This window comes from Poecilia latipinna, unplaced genomic scaffold (assembly GCF_001443285.1).
Source record: "Poecilia latipinna isolate Pla-1442-1.1 unplaced genomic scaffold, P_latipinna-1.0 Scaffold551, whole genome shotgun sequence".
Classification (NCBI taxonomy): Eukaryota; Metazoa; Chordata; class Actinopteri; order Cyprinodontiformes; family Poeciliidae; genus Poecilia; species Poecilia latipinna.
This window is the reverse complement of record NW_015113167.1, coordinates 265,824-286,986: the sequence shown is the minus strand read 5'-3', so window position 1 is coordinate 286,986 and position 21,163 is coordinate 265,824. Positions and strand designations below refer to the sequence as shown.

Below are 21,163 nucleotides of genomic sequence, written 5' to 3'. Positions count from 1 at the left end.
GCTTTAATGGTTTGTTTGTTATATTTTAGTCCTCAGTGATTATGCAACAAAACAAGAGTTTTATGCATAAGACTGAAGTTATGGTGCATTCTGACTCCAAAGGAGACTTAGTGAAAATCTAATGAAGATTTTCATAATTATGGGATTATTTATATTATAACTCAACAGAAACTACATCAGGTGAGAGAAGAAGAGATGTCCTCATTAAAATGTTAATTACTGATGTTCTCATGTGTAGATTCATCACCTCCTTTTATCCTGCTTTACAAATGATTTCCTGAACTCTATTTTTCATTATTTGACATGAAAAAAACTAGTCATAGAAACTGATAATTGTTTTGTCTGTTTTCTTGCTTTTCTATAAATGTTGTTGCAGGATTTATATCCTTGAACTTGTTCTGTTTTGGCATCAGAAGTAAAAAGGATTTGAGAATCTCAGTTTTTTAGCAGTCTTTCTAGCGCAGCGAACGTCTTTACTAACATTTACTGTTACATTAGTGAGCATCAAGGCCTAAACTGCTCATTCAGAATCAGAGCTGTAATACAGGAAGTCATGTGTTGGCAACAGTTGCAAGGCAGCAGAAACTCAGGGATTTTTCAACTTCTTCTAAAATTGAGAAGTTCTGTATTTTTTTGTTCTTCAAAACTACAAAAACTCCCACTGATGCTTTTCCATGATGTCATACAAAAAGAAAAAAAAAACAAAAACAGTTTTTATATGTGATGAACTCTCACCAAGTTTCAAGTTTGGTTTCCATCTTGGTGTCCTGTGATATTCTCTTCCTCCTTCTCCTCTTCCGTCTCTCCTCTTCATTCCTGAAGGTGAGACTGACATGGTAAAACGGCTTTCAGGCAGGAAACACACACACACACACACGCACGCACGCACGCACAGCTTACACAGATGTAATTGCTTGTAGAACTATAAACACATGTACAGTCACACACAGTGTTGTTATTATCCCTTTTAATGGCAGCATCAGCCACAGTTATGCTAACAGCAGTAGTTACAAGTGTCTTTACTCTCACTGTGTGTAACTGAGAGTGAGCTATAAATAATTCATACCTTTGGGAACTAATGAGCCATATTCACTGCATGGCTACCGTCTGACTGCTGGATCAAATTTTCATCAACTATTTGTCTTTATAATTAAATAGATGTGATTTCAAAATGTAGAGTTTGTACATCATAGAGAGAACTTATTATAGAAGAGAAGCCAACGTAAAGCAACCTGGTTGTCCTCTCTGGTCAGCGATGATCACACTGGAAATGAAAACTACATATTTCTGCTTTGCTACTGAAAGCTAATTGTCATCAGGGTTTATATTGTACCAGAACTGAAGCAAATACACTTTTACCAAACGTTTCTGTCACAGACCTCCCAACATGACAAGAGTTTGCTTTGTATGCTAATGTTAGCACTGCTCATGTTGTGATCTATACGGCTCAGTACGCTGTTACAGTGAGCTCAGTATGCTGCGCAACTATATGAGACAAAGGGTCAGATATGTTTGCATGGTAGCTTAAAGCTACATTTATGAATCTGTATAAACATAAAACTTCCCAACCTCAAACAAATAGGTTAGAATTTGCATGAGTTGTTTTTCTACTAGGGTTCATTTACAATCCAAAGGAAGAGAGGCAAATAAAATAAAAGAGCAAACCAACAACCAGAGCCTCCTACAGATAACATCTCCATTACAGCTAATGTCACTGAATAACCATTTCAGTCAACTTCACTTCCTTTCCGTAAGTTTCTGATGCCAGTAGAGATTAAAGCAGATGAAGACCAGATGAAATCATCTCAAGAAGGACTCAGGAAACCATTGCTTTTTTCTAGACAGCTACTGCAACCATGTTGCAATCCAGCAAAACCAACTTATAGTGGTTGCCTCTAAAGTCAGTGGAAATACAGAACTCTGTAGGGAATAGATGTCGCAGTTAAATAAATACACAAACTGGGAAAAAAAAGCCCTTTATCATAAAGTCATTTGCAAGTTTGTGTTTTATTTTGTAGGCCAGTTACAGAGTGATGAGGTTTTTCAAACAGTGCGATGCTTGCTGAAGTTAAAGTGTTGTTAAACAGACATTTGTCTGATGGGTGGGTGGATTTTTGAGGGTCTGTTTGCTCCTCATTTTACAGCTTTGTAACAGAAACAGTTTTCCTTTAAACAACCAGCCTGCTTTCAGACAAACCAAGAATAATCGTAGAATTTTTTTCTTCTTTTTTATTGCTACATTATCATACTACTATAAATCTGCATGCTGGTAATTCCAGTTCTTAGAAAGTTCAAAATGGGAACTGGACTAGAAAGCTGCAGCCAGTGCACCTCTTAAAATAAATGTGCATGTTCACAAAGTCTTTGTTTTGCATTTGCATCAAATGCATTATGAAAATCTGATCATCTGAATATGAACCTCTGAATCAGTTTCTCTGAAGTCTGACAGCTAAGTTTCTTGTTAACTTTTTAAACATCACTTGTAGGTGCAGATTCTTGACTGCTGACAAATCCTGCTAAAGTTACCAACACTCTGATAATGAGCTCATTTCACCAGGGATTAATCAGCTTTTATTCCTGACTTGTAGATCTGTGATAACAGGATTCATGCTTCTCTCTCCTACCCTCAGTGTTTTATGACAGATGTTACTTTCTCTCCGTGTGTGTTTGTGTGTGTGTGCTCGTTTCTTACCATGAACAGCTGCAGCAGCAGCACCAGCAGAAGCAGCAGGCATTGGGCCGCTGGGAATTCTGGGTAGTGGTCAAACCCCGGGCCTCTCCTGCGCCGCTGAGAGCCGAGGTCTCGCTGCGACCTCCCCCCATGGCCAGCTCACCACCCCCCCGATCGGCTGGAATCGGACCTGTGTACTGCACAGAGACGGAGACCCGCTGTAATCCTCACTTCTGTTACAGTAGCAACACTTCAGCGTTGAGCTGACTAAATCATGAACTCAACTAAAAGTTGTTCAGTTGTATTTTTAAAACAAATTGTCAGCAAATTTCACTTCAAGTTTTCAAAATCAGACAGCTGGAGATGATCACTGATGGCACATACTCCTGATCAGATGTAGAGGTTCAGTGTGCATAAAGAAGAAGACAAATCAAAAGAAGCTAAAGCTCAGACTACAGCCTTAAAAGTCAAAATCTGGATAGTGAGTGACACTTATCGGGAGGCCATTAGTTGTAATTTAGACGTACAGCTACAACATCGGCACCTTTCCTGAATTTGTGAAGAAAAGGTGTATAAAGTTACAAAGTGCTACATAAATCTGTCTTTCCTGTCCTCTGCTGTCAGTTAATCATCCTGCCATGACCCCATTGAGCTGCTTTTGCAAACAGAAATGGCACATCAGTGACAACTTGTGGTTTCATGGCCAGGATCTCTTGGGGGCAGGTGTGAACAGCAGAGTGTCTCACTAGGAAACCTCCACTTTATTTTCTTTGGTTCATTTGTTTGCAGATGACATGATTCTGTTCAAGCCCTGATCTTCAGCGGTCGTTAAAGCAGTTCTCTGTAAAGTGTAAATAAGTCAGGATGAGAGTCAGAGGCCACAGATTCATCAGACTCCTCCTGGGAGTGTTTCTGACCTGGGAAAACCTGGAGAACCCCACGACGACCTGGTGAATGATGGAGCGAAGCATGGCTTCTCTTGCAGGTCGTGCTCATATGCTTGCAAACAGTATTAGCTCCTTACAATTTTTTTTTGAAATAACTAGAACTGTTTCTTTTCTGTTCTTGAATTTCTTCAGATTGGGGAGATCTGTCAGACAGGTTCTATTTAATTTAACTGAATTCCACTGAGCGTTTCCACATCTACTGGGGTTAAACCTAAACGCTCATGTTGCGTCATACCAGTGAGATGACAAAAGTGACTTGCAAGTCTTGTGATTGTCGCAAACAGTTACATTTTCCTGTCCCCATCTCAATGGACTGTGTTGTATGATGCCAGTAGCTCCGCCTTAACCGTACCGTACTGATGTCCCATTGGCCGACAACTGAAGGAAGCCCAGGATCGGTGCTGTACGGGGCGGTTCTATGAGCCGCCTTTACAATGGAAACAGACAGTAAAGACCAAAAGAACCGTCCAGCCATCGGTAGAGGACACTGCTGCAAAGCAAACCCAACTCATGCCCAACTAAAATCAGAAGTATGCTAAATGTAATGCATTTTAATTATGAATCTAAAAGTTGATGTGTCTTTACAGTTTGTAGTATTATCTGTGGGTCTGCAAAACGAATCCCTGCCCAGAAGCTAATGCTGCTTGAGCACAGAAAGCCTTACTTTGGAGACAAAACACAGGAGCTAAGTCAAAATTAAAAAACAAAGAATGTGTAACACAATGCCCAAAAAAAGGTTCAAAACAAGACATAAACAAGCCTAAATATAATAATTAGAAGATGAACTGAGGACGTCTAAAGAAGATGAAAGATCAGAAGTATAACTGAATGACTTCAGGGCATTAAAAGGTCTGAAACAATGCAAAGCTGCTAATCTACAATGACTCTGGGTTTAGACCAAAACAGCACTAAAATAATATCATTATGAATACAACATCAGCACCCTGAGTTACTTGAGTTGAAAATGTTGCTTTTCAACTCAAGCAACATTTTCAACAACATTCCTTGAGCTGAAAATGTTTCCCTCATTTTCAACTGAAGCACCAGAGACTGGAAGGGGAAAGATGAGTGAGGGCTGGTGAGTGAAGAGTGAGGGCAACACAGACAGATAAAGAGAAGATGTTGGCAACGGGACCGGAGTCTAAAAGAGGAAGAAGAAAACAGGAGATTTTACAAACAGAGGACTGGAGAAACAAATGGGAGAAAGAGCAACATGATGTAACACAGAGGAAGTGAAAGAGAGTGGGTATGGAAACAGACTAGGCAATGTGATGCATCATGTGATTGAGCTGTGATCACACATACAAACACACACAGATCCTAATGCATATGGAAGGACTTTGGAATATGGACTCACTTGGGTTTGTTCAGATCTGAAATATTTGTTCAAATCAGGATAAAGTTTATCTCAAGTTAGACTGCAGGACGTTTAAGGACATAGATGTTCATCCTTTGCCACTTACTACACATTAGATAAGGACAAAGCAACTGTCTGATTTTTACTTCTATGTCTTTCTTGTTCCCATCAACAGACTCTGTTCTCTTTGCAGAAGGTAAATCAGAACCAATCAGAGCGGCAGCTGCTGTGAGTTACTGTGAAAATGTGCATGATGCTTCCAAAAAGTTTCAGATATCATAGCTTAAATAAAGAAAAACAGTGAAATAACATATCAGAGGAAGTCTTTCCTTTTTGAAAGAACGAAACCTGAAAGTTCCCAGAAACTCCAGGTTAAAGAAATCAGCAGGAACCGTCGGTCTGGTCGGGAAGTTGTCACCTTTCAGGTTTTTAAGCCTCTGGCAGCAAAATGAAACTCCTTCACATGAAATTAGTGGTAACAAGATCTCAAACTGTTAAATCTTCACAAACCTTTGAGGCGACTGCTATCTTGGGATCTTTTGTGGCTTTTCCTGATGAAGTTGTAATCGAAGATGCTCCAACTGTACTCAAATCATTTGTTTGGCAGAATTTTGGATTTCAACACACAAACAATGTGCAGGTAGAAAACAACCAATGGATGAATGTCTATGGTTACGCTGAGCAAACAGTGCCCTCTGTCAGTAGCAACAGGTAAATGTTGTACCGCAGACTGCGCATAGTTTAAGTACCGCCAAACATCCGAAGAGATAAAAAGGTTTGTTGATCAGTTTGTTGAGTTTGTGGCAAAATCTATAAAAAATGCAGAATAAAGTCCTTTATGGAGTACGAATTTGATCGGAACAGTTTTTATTAGAGTAAAATGAAAACCCTGTCTTATCTTGTTCTCCTGAACTCAATATTGTGGCTCGTTTTGTCTTGTGAGTTTAAGTTAGAAATAATTACATTAAAATAAGGTTAGAAGTGCAGCATTTAGCAGACAGAAGATGCGTGGGCAGGCAGGAAGTGTTGGCTGGTTTAGACTAGCAGGGTTTCCTGAAACCCAGATACAAGTTATTTCACATCGACGTGTACAGTTGAAACCAGATGTTCACACAGTGCATGAAAAGACCTGTAGCATTTTTTCCACTGTCTGAACATCAAATCAAAGTAAAATGATTTTATTTTAGGTCAGTTTGTATGCGGAACAATCACAGTGTTGGTACTTTTGGTACTGTGCAGCATTTAAAGCTGTTGACCATGATGTTTCTTCAAGCCAATATGCAACTTTCAATGGAGCCAAGAGAAATCACATGTGGGGAACCACAAGGTTCGATCCTGGGGCCCCTCGGATTGAGTATCTACATACTCCTGCTAGAACCAGTAAAAACCAACCAGACCAGGAGCGATCAAGAGTCATCACACAGTTTCAGCTATAACAGCTAGAAACTACTGATCAGACCTGAACCTCCAGAGACACAAAAAGATAATTACAAAATCAGTCTTCTATCGCCTGAAGGACGTTAGGTATATGTTGTTTAATGATGGCAGGTTTGTTCATTTGAAGACTTCCAACTGCAGCATGTAGGCAAATATTTTATGTGATCTGGACAAAAGCAACATCAGAGCATAAAGTCTACAAAATGTGAAGGAGTAACATTGACTTCAGCCCATCTGGACATTTGGATCCATGTGTACACCTTCCACAGGTAGATAAGGAGAGGTTTGTGCTGCAGTCATTGTGAAGACAAATAAAGATGGGGAAGCAAGGTCCGTACGACGATCACAAAATAAATAGGTGAGAGCTTTCTTTTTTAGTTTCTGTTTAAAAGAAGACGGCCAATGGTGGAGCTGCTGACAGACGCAGAGGCTGTGTGAGTTTACTCACTGCAGAAACACACACACAGGCACAAAAGTCAAACATAATCAGTCATGTTTAGGTACACACACACACACACACACCCACGCACACACACACACGCACACAGTTTACCTGATATGTCAGAGAAAAGATAGGGCACTCCCTTACCTTCAGTTATCACCCACCCCATCTTATATAACACAGAGATATCATGTTGCAGCCTCTGTGTGTGTGAGTGTTTTTGTCAGCGAGTGTCTGAAGCGGAATGAGGGCAGGACTGAAGAAAAAGTAGGTGAATTTATCTGTTGGAAAGTGACTGACTGGAGAAACACTGATTATAAGGTTTTAAAAGCCAGAAAGATGATATAAGGATGAAAAACGACTGTGATGAAAATGATGAAGAGAAACAAAAACTACGTAAAGAGATGAAAAATGAAAGAAAACAAAATCCAACGTAATCAGAGGCATCACTTCCTCTTTTACTCCATGCAGCTTTTCAGAGTGAGTGTATTTAAAGGGATCTGGGTTGTTGTGTTAATATGATTAAACTAGATGGCATTTAAATTAGATGGAGACCATTTACATGTGAGCACCAAGAGGAAACTAAAAGACAGATAATGACTTCATTAAAGGCACAGAATACCTAAAAGTGAAGAGAAGAAGAGCTGCGTCTTGTGAGCGGGCTTGTTTTAAAAAGTGAAGTGTGAGGTAAAGTGGTGAAATGAAGTGGTGAAACGTCCTGAGCAGGAATGAACTGATGCATGACTGACGTGAACAGTGAAAAAACGGTTTATATCTGGAACAAGTCGGGCATAAAACCAACAAAACTGTTTAGGTTGTAGTGGCAAAGGAGTAAAATTACCAGCAGAGGCGTCATTTAGCAAACAAGCATTTCAAGTTCAGTCAAAGTTTAATGTAAACAACAAAACTAAGTGAAAGATCAGCTACTGAATCACTGTAATACAGCAAATCTAAGCAACACAATGGAATCTGAGGGATCTATTACCAACCAACACAGGAATTTACTGAATGTATCTCACCAAAACTTAACAAATATGATCCTTCAGCAGAACAATGTCCTCTTATTCAGGATGGTTTTGGTTTCATTTGAATCTTCACATTATTTTATTGCACTAGAAGTGCAATGACATATATCCAGTATTTGTTATTAAAATTCTTCCCATAGTGAAGCAGTCCTACTGATGAGTAAAATGTAAAATTTTGCCGTTGATCTTAGGAACATTTCAGATTCTAGATCAAGGCTTTGCTGTAGACAATGATCTACTTAGGACCTCCAACAGATGAAACCCAACACGCTGCTGACCGCAGCGTCGCCGCAGTCCTGGAAAGGTTTCATCCAGAATGTCCTGCGTTGGGTTGCTGGTCTCGTCTCGCTGACCGCTCGGTGTAGACGGTTGGCTGGCCAGCTCCAGAAAAACTCCTACTGGTTAAAACTTCCTCCATTTACCAACGATGGAGGCCACTGAGCTCATTGGGACCTTCGGAGCAGCAGACATATTTCACTATCCTTCCCCAAATATGAGCCTCAAGTGTGCAAAACACAATTTTTTCCCACAGTATCATAATGTCGTATTTGTGTGTAGAATTTCAAGAAAAGAGATTAATTCGATGCAGCTTGGAATAACGATGTACAGCCACCAAAAGTGGAAAAAGTGAAGCGCTGTGAATACTTTCCGGATGCTCTGTACGTGTTATGTAGGGAGGAGACGCACACCAGCATTTATACTGTCTACAAATAGACTTGATGGGAAAACCTGAGGGCACCCTCATTTTGTCTGTCATTTTTTGTTGTTTGCATTCCGCGTTTGTTTGTGAATGACACAGTCGAATCCTAATGGGAACTATTTTGACTGCAAGGCAAACAATGAACCTACGACAGGAAAACCTTTGTCCTAGAACATGAACTGATGCTTCCTCCATAGTCTTTTGGTCCAAATTCCACCTTTTTCATATTTTTCTTACATTTTTCCAGATATTTTCAGGCCCTGAACTCATTCAAATATTGGGTGTGAAACAATTTAGCATTTAGACGTGGTCCACTGTCCTGTATTAATGGGAAAGCCATATCTGGTGTATATTTTCAAAAAATATCTGAATTAGTTTAGAAAACAATAACAAATAAGCTGGTACACGGTGAAACCTGTACAGTAATCACCTCCGTGTTGGAGAACTGGCCCACCTCCTGTCCCTCCATGCTTTGGCAGCACAGATGGGCTCGCATACCAAGCCAATAAAGCAATATGAAATTCAAATGAAGAGCGAGACGGACAGCCGGAGCCTTTTTTTGGTGCAGCCCGTCCTCCAGCTCACACACGCTCCACACACAGCTGCAGCCAGCAGCAGGCTTTAAGTAATGAAGCGCTCATTTTCAGGATTAATCTGACAGATTACACATCTATAATCTCTCCACCTGATCGCCAGCAGTCCACTGAGTGTCACTGTGAGCGACGACTCACAATCACAGATCAAAAGACAAATGGAGGAGTTGAAAGATAACTTTTTTTTATTTCTTTGACAGTTTATTTTAATGTTGGAAAAAGCAGAAGAGAGGAAAACATGATGAAAGTTTCCGACAATTATTACCGACTATGTTAGCAGTAAAATCCACAGAGCTCAAGAAAGTTTGTGCTTATTCAATCAAAGCCAAAATGCTTCTGTCAAGTTAGCAAAGATAAAGCTAACAGCACACAGGTTTCTATTAAAGTCCTGTTAAAATGGAAGTACGAACAGCTGACATCCACTGATACTTGAGAGCTCAGAAATGCTTCAAACTGCTTAGTTTAACAGTTTAAACACCAAATATTCCTCTGTATACATTAAAACAAACCATGGAAACCATCTGAGCGCAGAAGCTAACATTATTATCTCCACTCTTAGGGTTAAACTCAATCAGCAAAAGGAAAATGATTAGCTGCTTTGCAAACATCAGCCAATAAACAGCGTGTTAAGTCACAGTGCCATCAAGTATTTTAGCCTCTCAAGCTGCACTTTCTGACATCATCATATTTTTGGTATGCCCCAAAACAACAAAAACAAATCTGTCCACAGACAAATCCTGGAATAGGCTGTGGACCACTGCTTCCAATTATCAGTGGACATAAAGTAAAAAACTGAAATTGATAAAACTCATCAAAATCCATCCCTTTATGCATAAAAACTACAGTAAAATAACCGTTTTCACACCTTAGTCATTCATTTTGGTTTGAATCAGTTAACAAGTTTGTTATCTTGTAACTTTTTCCAGAGGCTTGGTTTCTTTTCACACCCAGAAAACCAAGTAAACCTGCAGCTACAAACCATTCAGTCTGCCTATTAACTGGAATCTAAGCTAGAAGAAAACTCTGAGTTTCATTACATCAGCAGTATTTCATTTCTTACCTTCACAGTTTTAGCTTAACAATGAATCCTAAGTTAAGGTGTTGCACTTTTTGGAATAGCTGCTGCTAGATCAGGGGTCTGAAAATTTAGGCTCTGTGCATCATCTTATGTATTAAATATAGTGCAACTATTTACATACAGTTCTTATTTTAACCAAAATCTTGCATCTTCCCCATAACAATAAGCTGATCTCCATCTGGTTTTCTAAACTGCTGTTGCATTGTTCTACTTATAAAAGCTGTCTGGATTCTCCTAAATGACATAAAATAAGAGGTTATGAAGATTGTATTTTCTTTTTAAACAAAGTAATCTGTAATTAATCAATACTAAATGCCTATTATGAAAATTGAAGCTTTCATCACCAGGACTTGGCCAGTTTTGAGGCTGCAGTCAAAATAAATTAAACATTTACATTTTCAATGTTTATTGCTACGAAAAACCTGAATCATAAAAAAGTTAAGAAATCAGATTTTGTAATGAATACTGTTTGATGTGCAGATCACTTAGCATTATTGCTATGCTATTTGGGTGAACTGATTGTTAATAACCAGTGAGACGGACTGCTTTCTAGACATAAAAGCCATTTAAAGTAACCGACAGCTGCTACCCACCATCCTTCTATTCTGGTTCAGTCAGAACTTCACAGTTTTTGTTGTTTTTCCAAAGAGCGCAGATTTCAGGGAGTCGGAGCCAAACGCGGTGCAGCGAAGAGGAACAAACAGTTGAAGAAGGAACGAACTTCTCCAACCTCCTGCCCTGACATGTTGGGCTCTAATAGAGCTCTGCTAATGTCACACACACACACACACACACACACACACACGTGCTGAGCTGCTTTTCTGCTTGATCTATCCTCTTCATTTTTCACTGAAAACGTGCCACGGACCACCTTTCTTTCCCACTTTCCAACAGTCACACAGTGAAGCAGACGTGCAGTAAGTGGCTCCATAAATCCAGCTTAGCGCAGCATCGAGGTGACACACTTCATGTTTTTCACCACAAACCAAATCACCCTCCAAATTCATCCCAGCCCTTATAAGGAGAAGTCTGTTTAAGGACTAAATGCACACAATTAATCTACAACTTCTCACACGGGAGAAACTTATAATCCATTAACATGGGGCAACATGCACATGCAGCCACCAACAAGCCAGACCAAAACGAGCTCTTTGGCTCCTCTGGCAAAAAATTAATAAAAAGTGCCCAGCTTTAAAAGGAGCTTTTCAAACAAGCTGCTGTCGGAGCCAACAGATGCCATTTGGTCATAGGAAGTTAAAGTTTCACAACCTGGTGGTCATTTCCTGGATGGAGCCATCAGCGTTAACATTAAAAACACACAAAGTCTGTCACGGACAACATATAAGATTTTGTTTTTGTTTGAAGAAAAAGCTGTGACCCAAATGAAGAATTCAGAACCAAGTATAGAGAATCTGAACGTGTTAATATGTTTAATGTATCAGCCTTAAATGCGAAGCTGCAAGAATTAATGAATCAAAAACAGAGAAAGTTGTCCAATTTAAATATTAATAATGATGTAATTTCAAATTATACCACAATAATAATAAAAAAGCCAGATGAGAGTTTCTACAATTAATTACATCCTGGTGGCACAAGTTTCGCTCCATCAACACACCAACTCTTTATCTGCTGAGCTACGAGGTCAGAAATGTCAGCGGTAAGCTCACCAGAGAGACGATTCAAGCCCGGACCAGCGAGGGTTTACTGAGTGACAGAGCGAACAGAGGTCTCCTTTTGTGATGTCTGCTCTTTCCCCGGCGCTGATTCTGTGCGACGACATGCCTCACCCTCCAGCAGAGAAGGAAGAGACGAGAGGCGGCCCGGAGCAACAGGAAAAGACGGGGAGGGATGAAGACACCGAGGCAGGAAACAGTCAGAGGCGTTGTGACACACGGGGCTTCTTGGTTTCTTCACAAAACTTGATGAATCAGACTGGGTGTCCACAGAAACACCCACGCTCACCCACCCACCCCATCAGCCCGCACCATGTGGGCCGAGCTAAGCTTCGTTTGCATCAATACAAGCAAATCAGTAAAAAAAAAAAAAAAGTCCACGTTTACATTCCAGCTCCATCTGAACTTCTAGACTAGACTTGTTAATGTTGGTTCCTTTCACAACCACAGAATAATTTATAACCTGCCTTATCTTCACGCTAAAGAAAACTCTGGAATCCATGGAACATGTTGGAAAGCTTTTCAACAAATATGAGCAGGTGTTCGGTTTCATGTGAAGCAGTAAACACCTCCAAAGCTAGGAATGATCGATTGTCTTAAACGGTTACCCCCATTGTCCCCATCTTTACCGCTTAAGATGCTGGCAGGTGTGGATATTTAAAGCTGATGAATGAAACTGTTAAATATTCTTCTAAATCACTGACTGACACTTTTGTGGGAGCGTGTAAAGAACAGGAACATCCTTTCAGCTGAACCAGCTGACAGAAATGATAAACTGCAACTGACTCAAGTATTTTTATAAATATGCTAAAACTGTGCAAAAAAGTTGTTTTACAAGCTAATATTCAAACAAACTGTGGAATCTGCAGCTTCACTGTGACTTAAATGAGCACAAAGTTAAAATTCACATCATCAAATTTAATGTCATGTTAAACAGCGATCCAACTGGAGTCGCAATGAAGACACTAGGTGGCGCTTTACAAGAAACCAGCAGCAGTTACTTCATGCCTGAGGGTAATTTATTTAACATTTGTTATATTCCAGTAGAGCAGCACAATATGTCAGTTCACACATGGTGACACTATTATATACACTTATGGCTTGCCATATACAGCCAATTTCACTGAGCACATATCCCTGCAAATGTGGTGTCAGTGGCTGCGTTTCCATTAACTGAAGAATTGCACAAATTGATTTTATAAAAATAAATTTGCTTAATGGAAACTTTCTAAAAAAACAACTAGTTTTTGTACAAGCATGATTTGATTTTCAGCCATATTGAAATAAAACTGCACTGGAAACACTTTTAGTGATGGATGTCATCTAAAAAGCAGCAGTTGGAAAAAGAGAGAGAGAATGTATAGACAGTACACATGCAAACATTTTTGTTGTAATTGAATTGAGATTCCACACTTTAAATCAAATCATTTGAAGAAAACAGGATCAAGAGAAGGAAGAGGTGCAGGAGATTTACCAGTACATCCGCCATGCCGTGAGGGTGGGCAGTCTGTTAGCGTGCGAGTCGTCAGGGATGTTAGCAGGCTGGACACATGCATGTCATCCCCCCTTCTTCCTCGGACCTCTCCTTTACAAACACACGCACCCAGACACACACACACACATACGCACGCACAAACGTGAGCACACACACACACACACACACACAGATGAGTCCACAGACATGCATTCGCGCAAAATTGCCAAACACAAGCGCACACGATGCAAATGTATCGTAAATAAAAACAATTACCGCAAAAAAAAAATGTTCCACACATGAAGGCGCACACACACACACAAACACGCACGCACGCACACACACAGCAACAGATGTAGCAGCCACAACATGCACCAGAACCCCAATGACAAGAACATGGGTGTCCACCGGCAACAGCACACACACACACACACACATGCGCACACACACACAAACAAAGGAAGAGAAGAAAAGGCCACAGTGATTATGTGTCCCAACTCAGATGTGGTCAATTAATCACAATAAGATTTCGTGTAAGTTATGCAAAACTTTTGGTTTAAAACAAAGTCATGAATCTCTGTGTGTGTTTTCACACAGATCATAAATGGCGCCACTTCCTACTTCACTTTTGTTTTTACAATAAAACATAATCAGTTACCTTAATATCAAAGATGGAAATGAGAACAAACTTTAAAAAATAGAAACTGGTGAGCATTTTGATGAAAATACACACTCCAAAATATCGCTGTGTTTTCAGTATTGGTCAAACAAATGAATCCCTGAACTTCAGGATCAAGCATCCAGATAAGACTAAGTCAACAACATTTAATTATTAATAATTTAAGTTTTATATCCCAAACCTGTGCTCTTAGTTTTTCTGACATTTCTTTTCTCCCTGATACCAAGTCAAGGATCCATCAGGTATTGTGCATGCATTCCGCTTCTGCTAAGTCTAAACACAAGACAATCTTTTTTTACTAATAAAATGTGAGGACTGTGTTGTATGTTTGTAATTAGTGGCACAAAGTCAAATTTTTACAAAGACCATTTGGTGAAAATGTAGCAGTAATTCTTGTGTGTCTGCACATCTTCAATTATTCTGTTAAAAAAAAGACATATATTTTTATGCAGAATATTTTGTCACTAGTGGCCTTCACCAGGATGGACAGGATGCAGTAAGTGGTCCAGGTCCGGGAATCGAACCATAATCCATAAAGGATTATGTGTTCGTTCAGGGTTAATATTCAACTTTTTAGGAATTTTTAACATGAAGCTCCAGTTTATTTTTCTAAACTGAGGCTCAGAAATGACTAATTTTGGCAACAAAATTCTGGGAAGAAAGAAAAAAAAACATGTATATATGGTCATTAATCAGTTTATGATGATCACACACAATGTGATAAACTTAGACACCATTTCAAAGTGAACGTACTGTTGGGCCTTCCATCAAATATGCATGATTCAAAATCATTTTGGTCATCATGAATTGGAGAAGGTTTTTTTTCCTATAAAGCAGTTTAAAAGCTGGAGTTTGAAAGCAGCTGCCCTTTAGAAATCTCCTAGTAGAGAAAGTTCAGCTTTAAAATCCCACATTGAAACCATGAGACAGAGATTAGTAGCAAGGCTGTTGCTCATCAAGCCAATTAGCTTGAATACGGAAAGCTAATGATGCTAAGAAGTTATTTAGGGAGAAAAAGAAAGGCTGTCAAAGCAGATTTCATGAGCTGAGATTTACTGCAAGACATTTTTAATTGTTCTGGTAAATTCAGGACTTTTTAAAAACCTTTCCTCTGAGTGATCTCAGTGCATTTCACCTGATTCTGAATAACAGGCGGAGGAGTTTGCTCTCATGTTTTCTTCTTAACTGCTGCTTAGGCAAGAAAAGAAGATTAAACACAACTAAAAATGAGGCGACGTCTAAAAAACAATTATGTACAGAACAGAAACTAAAACTAAAGGAGACAATGACTGACACAGGTAAGCTGTGGAAAAGAGAAAAGCAGGAAATCTTTGTGTGAACTAAAATCCTACAGCATTCATGATCGTCCTCTGCTTCTGCTTCAGACTCTCAGGAAAAGATGTTTCTCTGAAAAATCTACCAATCACAGTTTTAGAGAACACCAAATAACGTTCAAACGGCACTTTATGAGAGCGCCGAGTTGCATTAACAGCAACAGACAAATGATAAAAACATCTTAAGCTGTTAAAATTTACACCTTACAAAGATTACAAATCCAAAAAAAAACACAAAGATTTACCACTTCCAGGTAAATTTTACGCATCATTTAGTTTCAAAGGGTAATTGTCATAGATCCAATGCTGGAATTAAAAATGTTAAATTCCCGACAAATTGAAGGATTTATAGTTTTGCTTTTTTTAAAAAAAGAACCTCAAATGCATCTTGTATATGGCTAAGTTTAGGGATTAAAAACAAACAGGAGTGCTGTTGTGGGTTTAACCAATCAGCTGGAAGGAAAATGAATGGCACTCCTGGATTGGCTGCTTAGCAAGCGCTGGCCAATCGCATGGCAAGAAGAGTTGTTCAAAGGTACTTCAGCTTTTTCCTTTATGGTTAATGTTTGTTACATTTCTCAGTAAGACTAAACTCGCAGTGCAGGTTTGGATTCTCAATTTTGCCTCCAAAGAGTCAGACTTTCTCCAGGTCCTTTAAAGTGACGTCGTTTGAAACTTCTCAGTTTTTCTCTGGACTTTGACCACTTTTCAGTCATTTTCAGTCCAGTACCACTGACTGCAGATATGAATCTCTGCTGTCTCCAAATAACACAAATTTACCAGAAGCATGATACAAAATGCATCTTTAGGCTTTTTTTAACAGTGACTTGCAAACCATGACATGGTTTCTCCTGCTGTTTCCGATCTCTCATTTGTTTTTAAGTTTTTATGGTAAAGACTTCACTCTTAGGAGCTGCTGCCTATAGATCTGGTGCTTCTTATTTTGGCCACTTGCTGCACATTAAGGACTTTTGTAAATTATTTCATGGAACAATATCTATTCAGAAAGTACTAAAAAAAGCAGGAAAAAAAGTACCTCAAAGAAGCCTGTAGATCTACGACTGAGACTCTGAATGGTTAGAAGAGAAACCAAGAAACCTCTGAAGTTGAAGGTCAGTGCTGGTTTGAGAGTTTTGAACAGTTTAGTGCATTACTACTGACAAGCAGACAATGAGAACTGCAAATCAGGAGAAGAATGCAAAAAAAGAGATGAAGAGGGAAGGAGATGACCAACTTGAGAAAGAGGAAGTAGGTAACAGACAAAATGAAGAAAGAGTCAGGAAGAGGAAGTGTGAACCAACTGGCAAGAAGAAGAAGAAAATACTTCTGAGTCTTCCTGAAGTCACTAAAGATATGCACCACAGAGTAACAAAGAGGTACTTTAATAATGGCAATAAATTCAAACTACTTTGTTCTGAAAAAGTCAAAGTGACTAACAACCCTAACTTTTACATTTACAAACAAATTTCATTTTACTTTTTAATAATTCCCTCAGAGTTTTTGGACCGTGTTTGTAATCTGACTCGGCTTCAGGAAGGAGCCGGAGAAACACGGATTTCTGAGGATAAGGGGACATGGCTGCTGACATCTGATAGCCAGGAGTTCCTCCTGCACAGATCCACCAATCTGAAAGAGACGTACGTCCAGCTCACTCTGTCAGCACTTCCTCTGATTTTTTACGCAAAATTCATATCCTTGTTCACCCAAACACGCCTAGTATTACTTTATTAATGGTCTTCGACTAGATCAGCTGTAAAATCTGATTTATTTGCTCAGATTAAACATATTTTAGCACAGCAGCACATTCGTTTCTGCTTTCTGTCTCTTCCTGTTGAGAAGGAACCAATTAAAGGCTTTAACCTTATATGGTTATAAATAGGCTTAAAACAAGAATCCTACAAATTCCTAGAGATGAGGTATTTCAAGTGTTTTGTCAGTTTGGGCATTAACATGCTTTAAAGGATATTGAGGTTCCCATAATTAGCCACAAACACAAAAATAGCCTGGAGTGTGTGACTGAACCTGGTAGTTTAGTTTTCTCTAAGAAACTCACAGACCAGGTCAACTTTCTGACCTGTAATCTGTTGCAACCAGGGAACGTTGTAGTTCTGAAAACCTCTCCTAGTACAAAAACAACATGTCCAATAACTTCTTTAGGAGACGTTGGACATATTTAGACGATGCAGGAAGCTGATAATAAATGTGGCCTATCTATGGATAAATATTGTAAATGCAGAGAATACAACTACAGTGGATCCCTGGTTAACAGATACATAAGACCTCCATTAAAAAGGTTCAGAACCGCCTAATTTAACAGGTGAAACACCAAACATGCCTAAATATCCATTAATGTGCAGAGTGGAAACTGTCTTAGCACTTCTATAGAAGCTAATCTCTACGGTCTTCCTTATCTCTGCTGTTTGTGGCCAATCAGCACCAAGGAAAATGAGATATCCTCACCAAGTAGAAGCCAATGACGTGCCAAGTAGCAGTGCGCCTGGGCATTTGAGTTTTCCAAGTTTCTTTTTGAATATTTTAGATATGCTGCATGAAAAAAATCTGCAAGTATAAAATTTTTCACTAATATTAAACTACAAATAGATGAGGGGACTATAAACATGTAATACTGCATTTGTAAAGTTAAACTTTTATCAATTCTATTTGAAAATGCAAACCTCACAGCATCTGCAGTGCTGCACTGCATGTAACCTACGGAGGCTCTCACCAACCTCCATCTAAAAATTCAATATGGCTGCCGCAGCAATAAAGTGTAGTAATAGTGTCAGAAAAACTGTGTGTGAACCTAAGTCCAACACACACACAGTCCTGCACAACATCTATCAGTGAACATGCTGTCACAATGATTGATAGCAGCTCATAAATTGACACAAAAGTTTGCATGTCCAACTGACTTTCAATATTATTAGTTCTCAATTCTTCTCAAGAAGACAGATTAATGAAAACTATGTTAAATGCAACGCTTTATGCAAATACAAGACAAGAGTAGACTAATAAGTAAAATTAGATATTAACATTTTTATGCATCTTTATCATATTTTTTAATTAAAAATCAAGAAATACAAACAAACTGATGTACAGTGGTGTAAGTATGTATAAAAAGGTTAGAGGAGCTTCTCCTACATTTTCAGTGTAATTTTGGTTCATAGTCAGCCCTAAAAAAAAAGAAGTGGCCATTAAAATTCTTTCTACATTAACGCTGGCCAACTGCAGTCAACAAGAGTCAGGGTCGAGAATGTTTTAGATGTTACCCTGGCTCAGCAAACCTGAATCAAATGAAGGGTTTATTACCAGGCCGCAGCAGAACTCGATGAGAAGCTCAAGAGCTAATTTAGCCATTAATCCAACTGTAGAGCAGGGACATCTGAAACGGCTCTTAAAGGTTGGAGAAGGACGCACGTAGTCTAAACGGTCAGTCCAAATCCAACAGTACGTAATTCTGCTTTCATAGCGCCTCACATTTTTGCTACATTCCCAAAGCCTCAAGGTGAAGCGTAGCTCCACACCATGAAGGGCACCGCCATGTTTTACTCTAGACTGGATATCTTAGACTCTCATATCCGCTATTAAAAAATGTTGTGATCACTTAATATTTACCTGGAGCTTTATGATCCTTTCAAAACCAATAGATAATCAACTTTGTTTCTCATCTGCTCCTCAATATTTTTAGATTGAGGCATGATGTGTTGCTTTATGAGACCTTTAACGTCGTCAGAAAGTTATTCATTTTAGTGCTTTCTTGAATCTAAAGGTCTGCCAGTAACCAAACGTCGGTGTGGCTGGTGAAATTGAACTAAGCCTGACATAAATTTGGTTAAGTTAGTGTTTATTCCACTTTATTCCAACCTAGTTTGTCTGTCCAGAAAGTCTGGTTCCTTTAGGGAGATGTGAATGCACAATTTAATTCTGATATGGACCAAACAAGCAAACTCTGGTCGGCCTACAAGGTTTCAAGTCAGTGTAAGTGAATTCTGATGCGAATGCATATGTGAACACCAACCAGAGTGGAGGTAGCACCAAAAGCAGGAAGCGGACCACAGCGTAGGGCATTCTGGGTAAATGCAACCAAAACCAACGTGCAAGTCGCCCTGGCAGAAGAAATGGCTCATGGTCTTTTGCCAAAGACAAAAGAGAAATCCGTCAAACGCTAAAATATTACGCCACTTTGTTTGTATTTACACTTCCTGAAGGAGGAAGCTGTGCTGAGCTCTTCTTCAGAGGTTTTTGTTTCCTTCAGTGGTTCTTGGTGCAGCGCCACCACAGGCGAGGGGGGGAACTGGTTTTTAAAGGGTTTGGTTCATTTGACACAGTGTAGAGTGAAGTGAACCACACCAACTGAAAATGTAACAAATGTTGCAATTTGAAAACACCCTCAAATGTTTTCACATAGCGCCAGATCTCCTCTTACATCATCATATGAAAACCTATTTACTAAGATTATATTTGTCTAATGACACATTTTGTTTGATGATCTGCAACATTGCAGAGAAAGTAAACAGAAAAAAACGGATGCACATTCTTTTTCAGGAAGATGTTATGGAGACAAAAAGCAACAAATGCACGCAGGTGGCAGCCACACGTGTACACACTGTCCTTTTATGAGCCGGTCACCTACAATTCATACTAATGTCTCCTGAGGACAAGAAAAGACGCTCACTCAGTGGTGCAACAATTAACTCATCCGGATGACATTTCTCTTTTTTGATAGTTATCGTGTTATTGTTACACGCAAAACCTTTCGAAAGTTCATTAAAATGAATGAAAACTGGTGAACAAATTTAGTTGGAGTGCATGTCAGTAACTTTAAAAGCAGAGAAGTTGATCTATAGTTTTCTAATGTTTCTCAGGAACTAATCGACAAGACATGACAAGTGACAGGATGTCATAAAACTGATGGAGAACCAAAGTGCCATCGCTGCTTTTTCTAACGAGCTCCTCGTGTTACTTGACACAGAAATAAAAGCCGTCAAAGAAAAGGTGCGAGGCTGAACCGCCCCCGCTGGAGTCCTGGAGTCAAGTGTCATTAAGAAAAGCGTTTAAATGAGGCGGAAAAGGCCGAAGAGAGAGACTTCTGTCGCCTCTTTCACTTCATCTTTACCCCCACAGACTAACTGCTGCAGAAAGCGAGGAGGTGAGAGAGGGAGGGAAGGACGGAGCGGGTTGGGGGAATGAGGGAAGGAATCAAGGAGACCGACCTTTCCACCGCGCAGCGACGAGCGAGGAGAAGCCCCGCCGCGGAGCCCTCAGAGCGGCCAGGTTAGACTGGAACCAGCGCCCCCTTCCACTCTTCCACTCCTCCACCCCACTCTCCGTGTCACAGCCCGTTCCACGAGCCGAGCAGATACTCACAATCTTGGCATTAATCAGGTCCGGAGGGCGGTATCCGCTGCGCTTTCGGAGACACATCCGTGTGAGGTTTTTTTTTCTTCCTCAGCCGCCCCGCACCACCAGGTTTGGTGCGGTTATTATATTATTTAATTATTTATTTTTTTTTTTTTTCAAATAGCCTGACTCAGTCGCTGAATCGGAAGAAGCAGGAGACCTCCTCCTCCTCCCCCTTCTGCTGCTCTCCTCCTGCTCGGGTTTTTCCCAGAGAGAGAGTGTGACAGAGAGACACCCGCGGAGAGTGAGCCTGCGAGAGAGGGAGCGAGATCACCGCCCTGGTGGACACGGGCGGCAGAGCGCATGCGCCGAGCCATACGTCCTTCCAAGCAGGGGACCCGGGGTTTTCTTTA

At 39.9% G+C, this 21,163-nt stretch overlaps 1 protein-coding gene across 7 annotated transcripts in view; it reads right to left on the bottom strand.

The window, feature by feature from the left end:
- rgs19 (regulator of G protein signaling 19) overlaps nucleotides 1–21,163 on the bottom strand; it is a 26,146-nt gene extending 4,983 nt beyond the window's left edge. Inside the window, exons 1-5 of one of the 7 annotated variants that reach the window (XM_015041438.1) lie at nucleotides 20,778–21,152; nucleotides 13,398–13,508; nucleotides 11,918–12,038; nucleotides 2,693–2,868; nucleotides 736–828 (exon numbers count right to left, since the gene is read on the bottom strand). In XM_015041438.1, the coding sequence (XP_014896924.1) occupies nucleotides 736–828; nucleotides 2,693–2,823 (224 nt within the window). In that variant the 5' untranslated portion in view covers nucleotides 2,824–2,868; nucleotides 11,918–12,038; nucleotides 13,398–13,508; nucleotides 20,778–21,152. Of the gene's footprint in view, nucleotides 1–735; nucleotides 829–2,692; nucleotides 2,869–11,917; nucleotides 12,169–13,397; nucleotides 13,509–20,623; nucleotides 20,758–20,777 lie in introns of those variants that run through there. The other 6 variants (XM_015041435.1, XM_015041436.1, XM_015041437.1 and 3 more) reach the window with 6 other exon arrangements.